Genomic DNA, 14,350 nt, shown 5'->3' on the forward strand with positions numbered 1-14,350 from the left:
TGTGTTCTGCCCACTAGATACGCTGAGATTTAGCGGGTTTGGGGGAAATAGTGTCCATGGTAGAAAATAAGGAGCAGATTCATCTCTTAGAATGCTGAATAAAAACCTGCAATTGCTAAGCTAGTAGTTGTAGCAGGCTTTATCCTGCTTCTGGGTATTAACTGAGAAGTACTTACGTCATCTGATCATAAATAGCACCTAAAACCTCTTTCAAAAGAGAAATCAAACACTGAGTGTTTAAATACTCATTTATCCAGAAAATACTCACTCATCCTTCTTTGTAAGGAAGAGGCAGAGTGACTGAGAGCTCTTCTAGTATTCTTTTTACTGTGTAAATGAACAAATCATTTTTTTCTTTCATCATTGCTTTGGTTTCTTTTTTTTTCTTTTTATTTACGAGAAGTAAATTAAATTGATAATTTAACTCCAGTCATTACATAGTTCATTTTAACTATTTAATGTTTAACATGTTTGTTCTTCAATAATTGTAAATATTCATTGTTATAATTTTTATAATTATGGAATTCAGAGCATTCAGACTCTTTTGTCCTCAACAGAGCCTATAGTTCAGCCAACACATCTTTGACTAGGCTGCCACTAAGCTCCTTCCAACTATCTCTCTTGTTTGAATTCTGAGTATCTGTTTCATGTGTTATCTGTCATCTTCTGTAAACCTACAATGATATATCTTATTGCCGTTGACCTTGTCTCTCCCATATATATGTTGGTCCCTTTCCTACAGTTTTCTGAAAACTTTTTCCTATACGGAATTAAACTGTATGAAATCCTAAGATTTCATAGAAACTAGGAAACCAGTCTTATGTACTAATTAAGGCTTATGGAGAAAGAAGAAAACAAGCTTGGTCTGTAGTCTCTGCACTTCTTCCCATAATTATTACTTGGGTAATGGGCAAAATTTTCTGTAAAACCATGTAAAAAGAGACAAGGTACCTGCTAGTTCTTTGATAGATCTCCATGCCACTTTCCTTAGAGGGCCAAGGAATTATGTCATTCTTTAAACAGATTTAGTCCTCCCTTTAAGAATATGTACAGGAAGACACTCTCACAAACTGGAAGAGACAGAATGAAGGCCTTGCGCCTCTGCACATTAGATGAGAAGGAGGTGTTTGAGAATGAATACTGTGTGCCAGGGCCCAGATCCCCTTCCTCAGAGAAGAGATGAGATATCAGACTTTAAGGTTTCAAGAAGCTTTTAGGACAGTGCTTTTAGATATTGCTTCTAGGCTGACCAATGTGGAGTTAGGGTTTGGACTCAATGATCCTTATTGGTCCCTTCCAATCTGGGATATTCTATTTTAAGAGGGAAAATAGTTTCACAAGATGAAAAATACTGAAGAAATGAACAAGCGATTAAGTACAGTTTTGAGAAAATGGGAAAGAAAATAAAATTAGAGAAAAGATTCCTATTAAAGAAAAGAATACCAATAAAGAAAATGTACAGGAGAAGGAGGAAAGAGATGATCTGAAGCAAAGAAACCATAAATGTTTCCTGATGGGAAACTGTCAATAAAATATTAGAAATCTTATGGGAAAAAACAAACTGAATTTCTTCTTCATCTCTGTTAATGGATAAAATTAGTTTGAAGAAACAAATACACAGAAGGAGTAGGAGAAACTGTAATTCTAATTTATGCTAGATAAGAGGAACATATAGTTAAAAGAAATAGAATGCAAGAAGAAAAAACTTATACATTGAAAAACTCAAGTACATATTTCCATGTTGTTATTTACTCTTTCTTTTTGCAACAGTACATACCTCCACTGAAGAGAGACAATGCAATGTTCATATCTTTTCTTTGCATAGGTTCTTCCAAGATGAATATATTTAGTTAATTCTGTGTTGATGTTACTGATTTTAACAAAAATATTTCTCTTCAAGTTGAGTATATTGTTTTCTGCTTTACAGTATTTTTCTCTCTGATTATTTTTCCATGTATATGATATAGATCATAAACATACAGAAAGAATATATAAGATAATGTATGGGATCCCTATAAATGCTTATTTAGATGCAGGATCTAAGGAGCGATTAATTATAATATTAGATGTTCTCATTCTTGGATTTTGTACACAATCAGTTTCTTGTGTTATTCATTCTTCCAGTGTAGTTTTTATTTCCAGGAATAACAGAATCTCAATAAACTTACTACATTGGAGGTGGTTGTTCTGATTATAGGCTAAACTGATGCAGATCGTTAGTCATCACCTCCAGGGATGGTGACTCTTCCAGCCACTCCTCCCTGAGACTGTAGGGTTGCCAGAAGTTGTTGTGGCCAAAGTGCAGGACCCAGCAGTTAGTCTGGCTGAACTTCATCCTATTGGCCTCAGCCCAGCAATCCCCAGGTAGATCAACACTTCCTCCCAACTTGGTGTCATCTGCAAACTTACTGAGGGTGCACTCAATCCCCTCTTCCAGACCAATAAAGATATTAAACAGGTCAGGAGCCAATATGAATGCCTAGGGAACACCAATCATGACTGATAACAGCTGGATTTATTTCCATTCACCACCACCCGTAGGGCCCAGTCTTTCAGCCAGCTCTTTACCCAGCAAAGCGTGTATCTGTGCAAGCCACAGGCTATCAGTTTCCCCATGAAAGTACTGTGGGAGATAGCACCAAAGGCTTTGCTGAAGTCTAGGTAGACTATGTCAACAGCCTTTCCCTCATCTACCAGGTGAAAGAGATCAGGTTGGTCAAGCAGAACTTGTCTTTCATGAACCCATGCTGGCTGGGCCTGATTCCCAGACTGCCCTGCACATGTTGTGTAATCTCTCTCATAAACAGGAGCAGGAACTGAATGATTTCTGTGGCCTGGGAAACCCAAAATGTCTGTGTTGGTAGAAGGCTAGCATCAAGAACGAGTCTTAATCCAATTACAGAGACTGTATGTGTAGAGTATTCTGGGGGTTTTTGTGTAGCAAAAAAAACACACAAAAAACAAACAAAAAAAAAAACCACTGGATTTTTTTTCTTTGGGATTGTTATTTGTTCCATTCTAAGACATTTATTCATAGTCAGATATAAAAGTTTTCTGAAAGTTAAGTAGTAAACAATTTATAACATATATTTTACATACAGAATACTTTACGGATTTAAAAAAAAAAAAAAAAAAAAAAAAGACGAAGAATGCAGTTAGAAGTGCCTCATTATTGCCATAGCTGCTGTATACAATGGAGCACATATTCAGCCTTAACTCCATATAAGTTAGATACCAAGCTTTCAATATCTCTGTAATTGATCTTTCAGTCAGCCTGCCAAAAAATTACATTAAACTGTGGCAGCCAGTGAAAGTAACAGACATGCATATTTGCTTGCATAGAGAAAAGAAAAAGCACAATGCTATAGCTGCAGGCTAACCACTCCAAAGTCTCTCATGAACCAGATGGCATAACTCAGAGTATGGATTTCAATACTATTGACCTTAATGAAGTTGTGAACTATAGAAGCATGTCCTTTCTGTAGTGCCCAGCAATCAAATATCCTTCTCAGACGTCTATCTGAAGGATACCAAACTCTCATTAGAGCATATATGTCCTACTTCAAAAGAAGTATCACCCCAACTCCCTGCAATATTTGATATCCTTTGAGCAGCAGCCTACAGAGGTCACCAAACCTATCTGGGTCAGCAACTGTCTGTAATGAAAAAATGTTTGTAATTTGAGAGGCATTTTGAGACATTAAATATATTTTCTCCAGTGCTGAACAATTGATCCAGGCTAGAGTACATGAAAGTCCATAGAGAAGCATCAGCTTTGTTTTTAAATGCTTAATAGCTGACAGAAAAGAAAGTAACTTTCTATTATTTTTGATAACAGGACAACGGTTGGTCACTGAGAAAATGTAAAAACAGTTTTTTCAGTAGCCATCATATGTAGATGTAACAATCAGACAAATTTATACAAGACCAAAATATCTGTCTAAAATTCAGTAAGCTGTGTACTTTTTATGTGTTGATTCTCTTCCCCTAAGTACAATCTACAAAGGTACTTTACCTTCAAAGACAAATTGAAATAGAATAGGATCTATCCATATAATCTTTACTCAATTGATGTCCTCTAAAGTATACTTCCATGACCATTCAGATTCCTCAGTACAGCAGATGTTCACCAGAAACACAGAAATATCATGAAATAAGCAAGAACTGCAAGTAACTCAATTGATTTTCTTCAATAGGTTATTTAAGGAAAACTAGGTGAATGAACTTGCTTTTCATATTAAAGTTGAGACTGAATAATAATAATAATAATAATAATAATAAAGATGTTTGGGGCAACTGTTCTGGACAGTTAGGTAAGAGAAACATAATTATTTTACATCCTTCTGCAACACTGAGGCCAATACTACACAGACGGCTTCCCTGTCTTCTATTTATTTTAACATGAATTTGGCACTGATAATGCTGATTATAAAATTCACTAGACAAAGAACAGGAAAAAAATAAATGTAATTAAGTGCCATTCCCTTGCATCCTAAGCAAGAAGACCAAGGAGATGTACAACTTGGTATGATTTTACTCTTCCTCAGATTTTTATTCTTATTCTTTAGGATTTATATGTGAAAAGTACACAAATGTATTAACAGCAAAGTAGTAGAAGGAAGTGGGTTCTCTCAAAAGATCAAGTACTAGCCAACAACCTTTCAGATTTTATCTAATCTTCAGAACTTAAACAAATACTAAATGGGACTGAGAAACAGTGAAAATATGATGGTTTTACTTTAAGAAAATCTCACTAAGAAAACAGAAAGCATATTGCATGATTTCTCATTAATCTTTCTAAGATTGGCTTTATCTTTTGTAATTGGCTCTTTATCAACTCACAGATACATGTACAGACCAAAATATGCTTAATGGCATTAATCCTAATTCGTATTACATCCATATTACATTATCGGAGCCAGCGCAGGAACTTTTATGTGTACGAGATAGGACTTGGCCTCTTCACTTCAGCAAATTTTCTCCCATTGCTTACTTCCCAGTCTTGTTATTTTGTTACCAACTACACTGCCCACAGAACCAGAAAACTTTCAAATAGACCTTAGAGAGTCGGTAGCTAAGATATCATGTGTGTTACTACAAACATTAGAGTTTCCATTTATTACCAATAAAGCAAGAGATCTTTTAATGCCAATATGAGTTTTGGAAGTCCATCCTAATAGCATAAGAATGCTGTTGCATGCTTCCCAGTACATTTCATCTTAGCTAAATGACCTTTACTGTCACTGAGGTTGTTGTTATCCGTAAGTCTCCAAATATCCATGCTTAAGGTGGTAGGCTTAAAGTCTGAACTTCTCTGTTCACAAAGTGACTTATGCAAAGTTAACATTTTGCAACTGACATCTTAAAATGCTTATTATATTTGTCTATATATAAATATCAGCTTAAAAGTTCAGACAAACATCACATACACACAAAAAATAATTTTAAGTTACTTAATTTCAAAGTCTAAGGAAATAAGGCAAGATTTTGTATACTAGAGTAAAGGCAGGTCTGAGATCCTGATTCAGACATTCATATTTTGTTTTCATTCGTCTCAACATTGCATACTTGGAAAAAAATGTGTTATATGTGTCAAAGTACTTTCTGGCATGCACGTTAATCTATTTATGGATCAAAATCCTGATTCCAGAAGAGAAACTGTTCTAAAAGTTACCTGCCATCTTTCCTCAGTTTCAAAGCTAGACTGTGTATTTTGACATCGCTTTCTCCATATACATGCAAGTATTAACAGCTGTAACTGAAAGCTTGCTATATCATGGTACTTGCTTTATTTCAGTGATTAAGCAGTTTTGAAGTCAGACAACAACATTAGTTGAAAGAATTTATTACTGAAGTGAAAATGGCTGTTTTTCATAATAAGGCTCTTTCCTTATAGATGATGAGTGTGCAGCCTTTAAGAATATATGACTTTTGTGGCAAACAGAATGCAGTGTATAATTCTTTTCTTATATACTGGTAAACTTTCCTCAAACAGTAACAAGGCTATTTTGTTTTGTTGCCATGAGGAAAAAACAAGACAGATGAGTCAAGGAATTCCCATTTTCTTATTGCATCGTTACAATATAAGCACTTCATAGAATCACAGAACCTAGGTTGGAAAAGACCTTAAAGTTCATCAGGCACAGCCATCAACCTGAAATACTGGGATCCATCTTCAAAACATGTCTTTCAGTGCCATGCCCACACACCCCCCAAATACCTCTAAGAAAAAGACTCCAACACTTCTCTAGACAGGCTGTTCCAATGTCTAATCAACCTTTCCATGAAGTAGTTCATCTTGATGTCTAACTTAAACCTCCCCTGTCTCTACTTCTGTCCATTTCCACTATCACTTGAAATAAGAGACCATCACTCTCCTCACTGTAGTTGTAGAGAGCTATGAATGCCCTTCAGCCACCTTTTCTCCAGACTAAACAGCTCCAGGTCCCTCAGCCACTCTTCATAACACTTGTTTTCTAGTCCCTTAGCCAGCTTAATTGCTTTTCTTTGTGCTCACTCAAACAACTCAAAATCCTTCTTGTAGTGAGGAGCCCAGAAGTGAACACAATATTTGAGATGTGGTCATGTAATAAGAGGTAATCACTTCACTAGTTCTACTTGCCACACTATTTCTGGTGCATGACAGGATACCACTGGCTTTCTTGGACACTTGAACTTACAGCTGGCCCCTGGTCTGGCTGCTATCTGGCAGTCCAGGTTCTTTTCTGTTGGACACATTTTCAAGATACGCCAGCTCCACACTGCTGCATGGGGTCATTACAATCCAAGTGCAGCAGTCAGCATTCAGGCTCATTGAATGTCGCACATCTGGACACAGCCTATCAAGCAGCCCATCCAGGTACCCCTGCAGAGCCTCCTGCCTTTCTGCAGACCAACACTCCCAATCAATTTGGTCACATCTGAAAACTTACTGAGGATGCACCTGATCTCTTGATCCAGATCACTGATAATAGCATTACACAAAACACTTGTAGCGTGAAGTAGGATCCTTAACTCATGTGAAGCACTACAATGATAGTATAACTGAAAATTGTGAAAAATCCAGAATTAGTACTTTAGGGTGAAAATTAAAGTGCAAATGAGAGAACACTAGAGAAAGAAAAGGTAGCTTTAGAAAAGCTGGAGAGAAACAAACAACCAATCAGCGAGAGTATAATGGTAATAATTTTTGGAAAAGCTGAATATAGTTGAAATTTTTGTTTCTGTATTCAATCCATTCTAGGAAAATTATCTTGTAACTCTATTAGCAAAGTATCATCATAGTATCATAGTATCATAGTATCGTGCGAGTTGGAAGGGACCTTAGAGATCATCGAGTCTAACTCCCAGGTTTCGAGCCTCCTGTGTAGCGAAGCGGCACTTCTACGCCCTGCTCCACAGGGGGGATTCGAACCCGGGCCCTTCGGTGCCGCAAGCAGCACTTTATACCACTGCGCCACCGGGGGCACACAAGTAAAAAGTTGTATATAAAATAGTACTTTATATAGGAAATCGTTAAAAAATATATATATTGTAATACACCAAATTAGCTTGTATTCTACTTTTGTCCATCAGGAAAGCAGACGTTTTCACTACTTATTAAGTTTCAGAGAAGGTTACATTTCCTTTTCTAGGGGTAAAATAGAAGACAGCATAGAGGCACATCTCCATGCATATGCCTTAACGTACTCATTGAGATTTTGCATTTTGTGGTACTCTTGTGACAGCAGCCACAATTTCTGTTCACAAAGAATTTCACTTCTGATGTGGACTATAAAAACAAAAAGTAGTCACTTATCAATTATGCCTCTAGTCCAGTAGAAAATGAGAAGTTTGGAGTCCAGCTGATATTTTCCAGCATGGTAAGGGAAGAAATCATACCAAAAACTGGATAGAGCAACTTCTAGTACTTCCAGAAATTAGCTTGTGTACGGAAAGACAGTGAACTGAGGGCATTATTCATTTTAAAGGCTACTTGATTTGCTTGTCACATTGCTCTGATTATGAGAATACAAATTATTTGGCTGCTGCTCCTGTAGTGAACCCACATATTTTAAAATTCTGCTAAGGGTCTTATCCAAAAAAGACCTTACCTACACATCCAATATGCAGCTCATGCAACATGTAGGTAACAGAATTCCACCTGGTAATTTTGAAAACCTCTGCTCACTAGGTACCAAAGCCCAGATGGCTCCATGAAGCCTACAAACACAACTTTAATGTTCCATTGGCCCCTTTGCATCCTGCTTTTCAGGGGTCCTTGTTCTGAAAGAAAGAAAATTTATGGTACCTAACTGTTGGTCTAAGCCCATCCAGGTTCCTGTATATACAGGTTTCTTCTGCCAAAATGCTCCAAAGTAACAGCTTCCATTTGTCTGACTTTCTCCAAATATCATTAAAATGTAAAATGTAGTTATGTTGCAACTACTCAGATCAACAATGACAGCAATCAAGATGTTTACACCCAGAAGAACAGGAAACCTACAGTACAAATTTTAGGTAGTCAAGTTCTGAGTGATCTGGTAGAAGTGCTCTAACAATACTAGAATTTAGGATAACTTTTTTCTTACTAATATGTTTGGTCATATAGAGCATTAAAATCTATCCGGAATAACGTTTTTACTTTTTTTTTTTTTTTTTTTTTTTTTTTTTTAATATCTTCAGGAAGTGCATTTGAAGAATACAAGTAGAGGGAACACAGGAAACAGAAACTACAGAATGTAAGATCATGCCATCCACAAGAATGAAGAATGAATGTGCCATCTGCAGGATACTTTGCTGTAAATAAATTATTTGTTAAACATTGGAAGACTAAAAAAAAAAAAAAACCTATGGTTTAATAAGCTTGATGCAGTCTCAACCAATGGGCATTCTCCCAGTGAACAATGCAACTAAACATTCCAATATTAAGTCTTTTAGAAAACAGAACATTTTAACCAGCTAAGAGCTAAAAATTTCTGTGGTTGATATATTACTGTGTGTTAACCTCTTTTAGATGTCCTGCACAAAATCTCTTAAAGTCCTGTGCCCCTCAAAAGCCTACAAATTTATGGGCCTTTGATGGATCCAATTGCACTAAATTAACCTATGAACACTGGCTGCTGGAGTCATTCATCAGCCTTGTCTAAGTGGTGTTTTTTTATTTGCACTTCTATACAAGCAACAGGCTGTTTGTTCTACAGTGTCTGATAACATTGTTTGTCTACCCCTTTGTATTTGCACAGTCTGACATTCCCAGTAACAGCAGCAGTAAGGTAACATATTCAGTTTTGAACATCCATTAATTCCATCTGTGACATTTTGACAGAATATGGGTTACAGATACTTTTGTTTCAAGACAGCTTCATTTTTCCTTCTCTTGCAAAGATGCAGTTTACTGCAACTTGCGAGACAAAAGATTTTTAAAAGCAGTTACAGCATACATAGGCTCTCAAACCATTAATGATTCTTCCAGGTAATTGTTTGCAACAGTATAGGTAACTTTTCTTCCTCCATATAATGCAGTATGTAAAATTTAGCATATCAATAATACACATATATCAAACAGTATGTAAAAATCTCTGTTTTATAGTACAACGGTGCTATTTTGTAGTTTGTTATATGAAAGGGTCTGGCCAAAACAGTAATAGGTAAAAGCAAATATGGATATATGAAGTTTAAATAATAAAATCATTCTGAGAATATTTGGTTTAAATGACTAAAATGGTTATGGTTTGAATGATGGTGTTTTCCCCTAGTTACTTGACACCAGATTTACAGATGACTAGGTTCAGGAAAGACAATTCATAAAAGAGTTCTCAAATAATTTTAAAGGGTAGCACATTGAGTCCTAAATCTTTCTGAAATACCAGATTTATATTCAAATATAACTGAGGGTTAATCAGGTCCTCTGACATTTTAACTCTTCCCAAAAGATAATGTGACCAAATTAACTGTAAATCAGTTCAGTGCTAGATTAACCATGTAGTGAAGGTGGATAGATAGCCAACAGTGTCCTAGAGTGAACAATAAGATAACATGAATCATAAAGTCATAGAATTACACAGGTTGGAAAAGACCTCGAAGATCATTAAGTCCAACTGAATAAGACAACATGAGAGAAGGATAGAGAATGCTGGGGAAAATGCAGAACTGCAGCGTGGTTCTATGTTACTTCTTCCACCTGCATGCAGCAAGCTCAGACAAGAAAGAGGTATCCCTTGGTCAGACCCAAAGTGGGCATCAAGAGTACTTTGTGAAAGGAGCAATTAGGAAGATGTTAGATCAGATGTGTAAAGGCAATATTTCTCTTTAAAGGCTCAAACCTGTCTCACCTACATTCATGGGAGTGGACTGAACTGATTAAAACACAGAAGAATCTCAGTAGATTATATATTGTACAGTTCATCAAAAGTTCCTTGTGAACCAGACAGGAAAGGTAGGTCTTAAAAGTGTGACAAATTACTTGCTTGTTCCCACTTTATTTCTCCTTAGGAAATTTGGGTTTCATATTTCTTTCAAGAAAAGTGCAATATTTTCCTGTGTAATTCTATAAATCCTTCTCTGAAAAGCATGTTTATGTGCACAATAGGTTACCATCACACTGTAAAAATGGAATAGTGCATGAATAAAAATAAGCAGCCACAGCTGTCATTGACTGTGATAGGTATGTAGAAAATTGCAGGTAGAAGTAGATGGGGAAGCTAACCTACATTACTTACCACCAACTTCATACAAAATTGCAGCGAATCTTTTATCAGCCATGGTTTTAATAGGATTTTTTGTTTGTTTGTTTTTATTTTTTTGGTGGGAGGGAAGTGTTTTTAATTTAAATGGTTGCTAAGAATTCTTAAATGCATTCTAAGAATGAGACATTATTTTGAAATCATAAATATGTCATGTATCCATTTGGCATATCTTGATTCCTTCCATCTCCACTGCTTTGAAGTTCTCAGAGAAGAGGGTGAAAAGATATGAGCACAAAAACAATTTGTGGTTGGCAAGTTTGTTTATAAATAATATCGTTTTGATTCAGAGTTAATGATCTGAGTTTCTCAAAACAAAAACCAAAAAAACATAGGGCATTTTGTCATTTAATTCCTGTAAGTTACTCCAAATTTTGTGTTCGTCTTGTGATTCATGCAGTCACATTCATGTCACCATATTTCTCCTGCTGAGAAATTATAAACTAAAATATTTCTCATAGACAGTGATATCTAACATTGGAATTTGACAACTGTCTAAACAAATCACAATTCCTGAAAGAATAGCTTTAATAATGAATAGTTTCTAACTTCAAAGGTAACACTTGGCATTACTAGAGAAAAATTGGAATCACAAAACAGAGTCTAGATCTACCTCTGTCGGGGTGAGAAATGCATAGATGGGGTATGCATAATTGCATAAGAATTCTCCAGTCATAAGGCAGTCAGCACATGATATGCCAGTCAGTGAGAAAGAAAAAGGACTGCATTATCTTAATAATCTCAATAAATCCGCTGCTTAAAGAAGATGAAGTATAAGCCAAAACATATCCCTCCCAAATGTACTAAGTACTCTGACTTGAAATATTTCTTAATTAGAGATTTTCAAAAGCACTCCAGATATTTAGGAACAGTGCTTCTACTAGATATGGTTTATTCTCATAAATCACTTAAGTAATAAAAAAAAATCCCACTCCCCATCCTTCAGTGTCACGTAATACACATGACAGAAGTCACACATTTTTACATTCTTGAACTGACATAAAACTCCAATTACTACACAGAATGTCACTAAAGTGCAGATCTAGAAGTGAATTAAGCCTCATTAAAAGGACTTGACTTCTAAACCCTCTGAAGTTAATATATCTCTTTCAAGGTAGAAAAATTTGAGCCATGAAAACAATAATCATTAAGATTTTGAATGGAAAATGAATAAATATTCTGCTCTAAATATACTTACATATACACACATCTGTATGAAATACTGATATGAGGCTGATTGGAACTGTTTAACATAGAGAGACAAGAAAATCAAAGGTTTCTTTAAAGAATTCAATTCCATTCATAACTAGCAGCCAATTCCACCTCCTCCAGAAAGTAGGTGTTGAGTTAGCATCAGTGCTAAACAGTGATTGATGAAGACTTTAAGTCAATCTCTGTGTCCTCCTGGCTCTCCATTTTAATAATCAAGTATATGGGAAGACAAGATCAGGAAAATGCATGTATATTTGCTTTACCTTTTACTGATTTGGCCAACAATGCCAAAGTGGTGCTATTGTTTTGTTTAAGAAAGTACTTGACTAAAATATAAAAGAAAGCATAAATATTTTTTTAATGTATGAAAATGACACTTATATAGGTATGGTTATTAAAATAGAAATACAACTAGCCATAAGTCTTCAACTTTTTTTCACTCCAAAAGGGCAAAGAAATCCTAAATCAATGGGGATAGAGCAGGAAAGTAGAGTAAAAATGATGTCAGAATTCATAGACTTGGCTTGCAGTTCTGAATCTTTTCTCAAATCTGAAACACATATGAAGAAAAGCATTTAAAGTCAATGAACAATGAATAGGACTGAAAATATGTTCAGATTACTGAAAATTCTGTACTACGATGACGATTTTTAAGACACACTCTAGACTGAAATCAGTGCCGAGTTTGACTTAATGTCAGTGGCATTACATGTTTGAGATTCTTATTAAACGCAAGTTTCTATCTGATTACTTTCTCTTGTAGCTGATTACTTTTCATGGCATGCCTCACAGGTGTAGCTATTTTTTAAAACCAGTTTGAAAAAAAGTGAACTTCATCAAGGAATGAAGAAACAATATATTTCTAAATGAAACTGTTGCTATTATTAATTCTCACCAGTTTCAAATTGTGAAAAAAAGTTGAAATACGTGGCTAACAGTCTGTGATTTTTAAGAAAAAGAAAAAGTTTATGTGGTCACTATGAGCATCCTAATGTGCAAAATTACACATTTCATTGTTTTGTTTTGTTTTTTAAATGATGGTAGATTAAGCCCAAGTAGAGATTCTTAGAACCTGTAGGCTAGATAGAATACTGATCTTTTGATGAAGGTAAAAATCAATATATTTAAAATGTTTTATTTTTAGTTTGAAAAGGAATAGTAATAATTTATTTGGGGACTCAATCTACACTGGTCCCTCGTTTAAGGATACCATTCAGTAAAAACAAGTCTTCCAAATGCCGTTCTTACATTAAAAAAAAAACAAAAAAACAAAAAAAACATTCATTCCTCCCTCCTCCTTCCCCAGTAAATCTAGTTAAAACACCACTGGAAAAGAATTTGTATTATTTGTCTGTTACTTTGGGGGATTGTTTTGCTTTGCTTTACCTTGATTTTATGTGGGGAGCGGGAGAAAGGAGGAGGAGATGAGGCCTTTGAGTGACTGAAATTTTTCCACTTGAGAACAATCCACAAAAAAAAAGAATTTGCCTTGGTGAGATTACTAATTATCCAGTTCATGCATGGAAATAACATTAAGTAAAGCAGTCATTAACACAAAGTTTTTATTCATTCTAATCCTACACTATACATTTTGCTTGTCACAGCATCGTAATATTCTACTGGACTCAAACTGTCCAAACGCACTGTATCTATATAAATCTTCTTTTATTTTTTACATGAAGGGTGTTATAAGAATATCTGAAACTTGATTACATATAGTACAGTAAAGAGATACCAGTCTATCAGAGACCAAAACAAGAAGGACCTCCCTGATGCTTATCTTACATTAGGAAATTTTATCTAAGTTACATAAAGGGTGTGTGTACTTGTGTGTGCATTTATGTACACACATATATATATTATATATGTGTGTATATATATAAGTTGTTAGAGTGTGGGTATGTGTACGTGTGTGGGCACGTCTATTATGTTTTTATTCAATTTCTTTCGAGTACAATTTGAATTTCTTGCTTTTAACATACTATTTTGCATGGATTATATTCAGTAACCCAACTGGAGTCTAATTTTAGAATAACAGTGTATAATATGGGTGTCATGAGCTAGATCCAACATTTGTTTTTCACACCTCAAGAAATCACTTGATTTTTATGTCATGAGACACTTCTCTGCGGTCATCAAGCAAAACTATTTAACTGTTTAAGTATGGGTGTAAAATACAAAATCTGAGTACCTTATTTTCAAATATGAACTTAAGAATGGATGACTTCTGTTAGGTGAGAATTTCTTTTTAAACTGTGTTCATCCCTTCAAATTAAGAATAACCTGTGATACAGAGAGGAATTAAGATTTCTGTCATTTAATATCTCCTTTATTATTCATCAATTAGATGCTCTTTACAAGTAGAATATATGTTTCTCTATATTACCCTTAGTGATTTCAGAAACGGAAAAGAC

General features: G+C 35.2%; 1 protein-coding gene across 1 annotated transcript in view; it reads left to right on the forward strand.

The window, feature by feature from the left end:
- IGF1 (insulin like growth factor 1) overlaps positions 1-13,187 on the forward strand; it is a 51,846-nt gene extending 38,659 nt beyond the window's left edge. Inside the window, exon 4 of the mRNA XM_072326435.1 lies at positions 8,665-13,187. Within this exon, the coding sequence (XP_072182536.1) occupies positions 8,665-8,724 (60 nt within the window). The 3' untranslated portion in view covers positions 8,725-13,187. The remainder of the gene's footprint in view (positions 1-8,664) is intronic.
- Positions 13,188-14,350: the final 1,163 nt, after the last annotated feature.

Source organism: Excalfactoria chinensis, chromosome 1, assembly GCF_039878825.1.
Source record: "Excalfactoria chinensis isolate bCotChi1 chromosome 1, bCotChi1.hap2, whole genome shotgun sequence".
Classification (NCBI taxonomy): Eukaryota; Metazoa; Chordata; class Aves; order Galliformes; family Phasianidae; genus Excalfactoria; species Excalfactoria chinensis.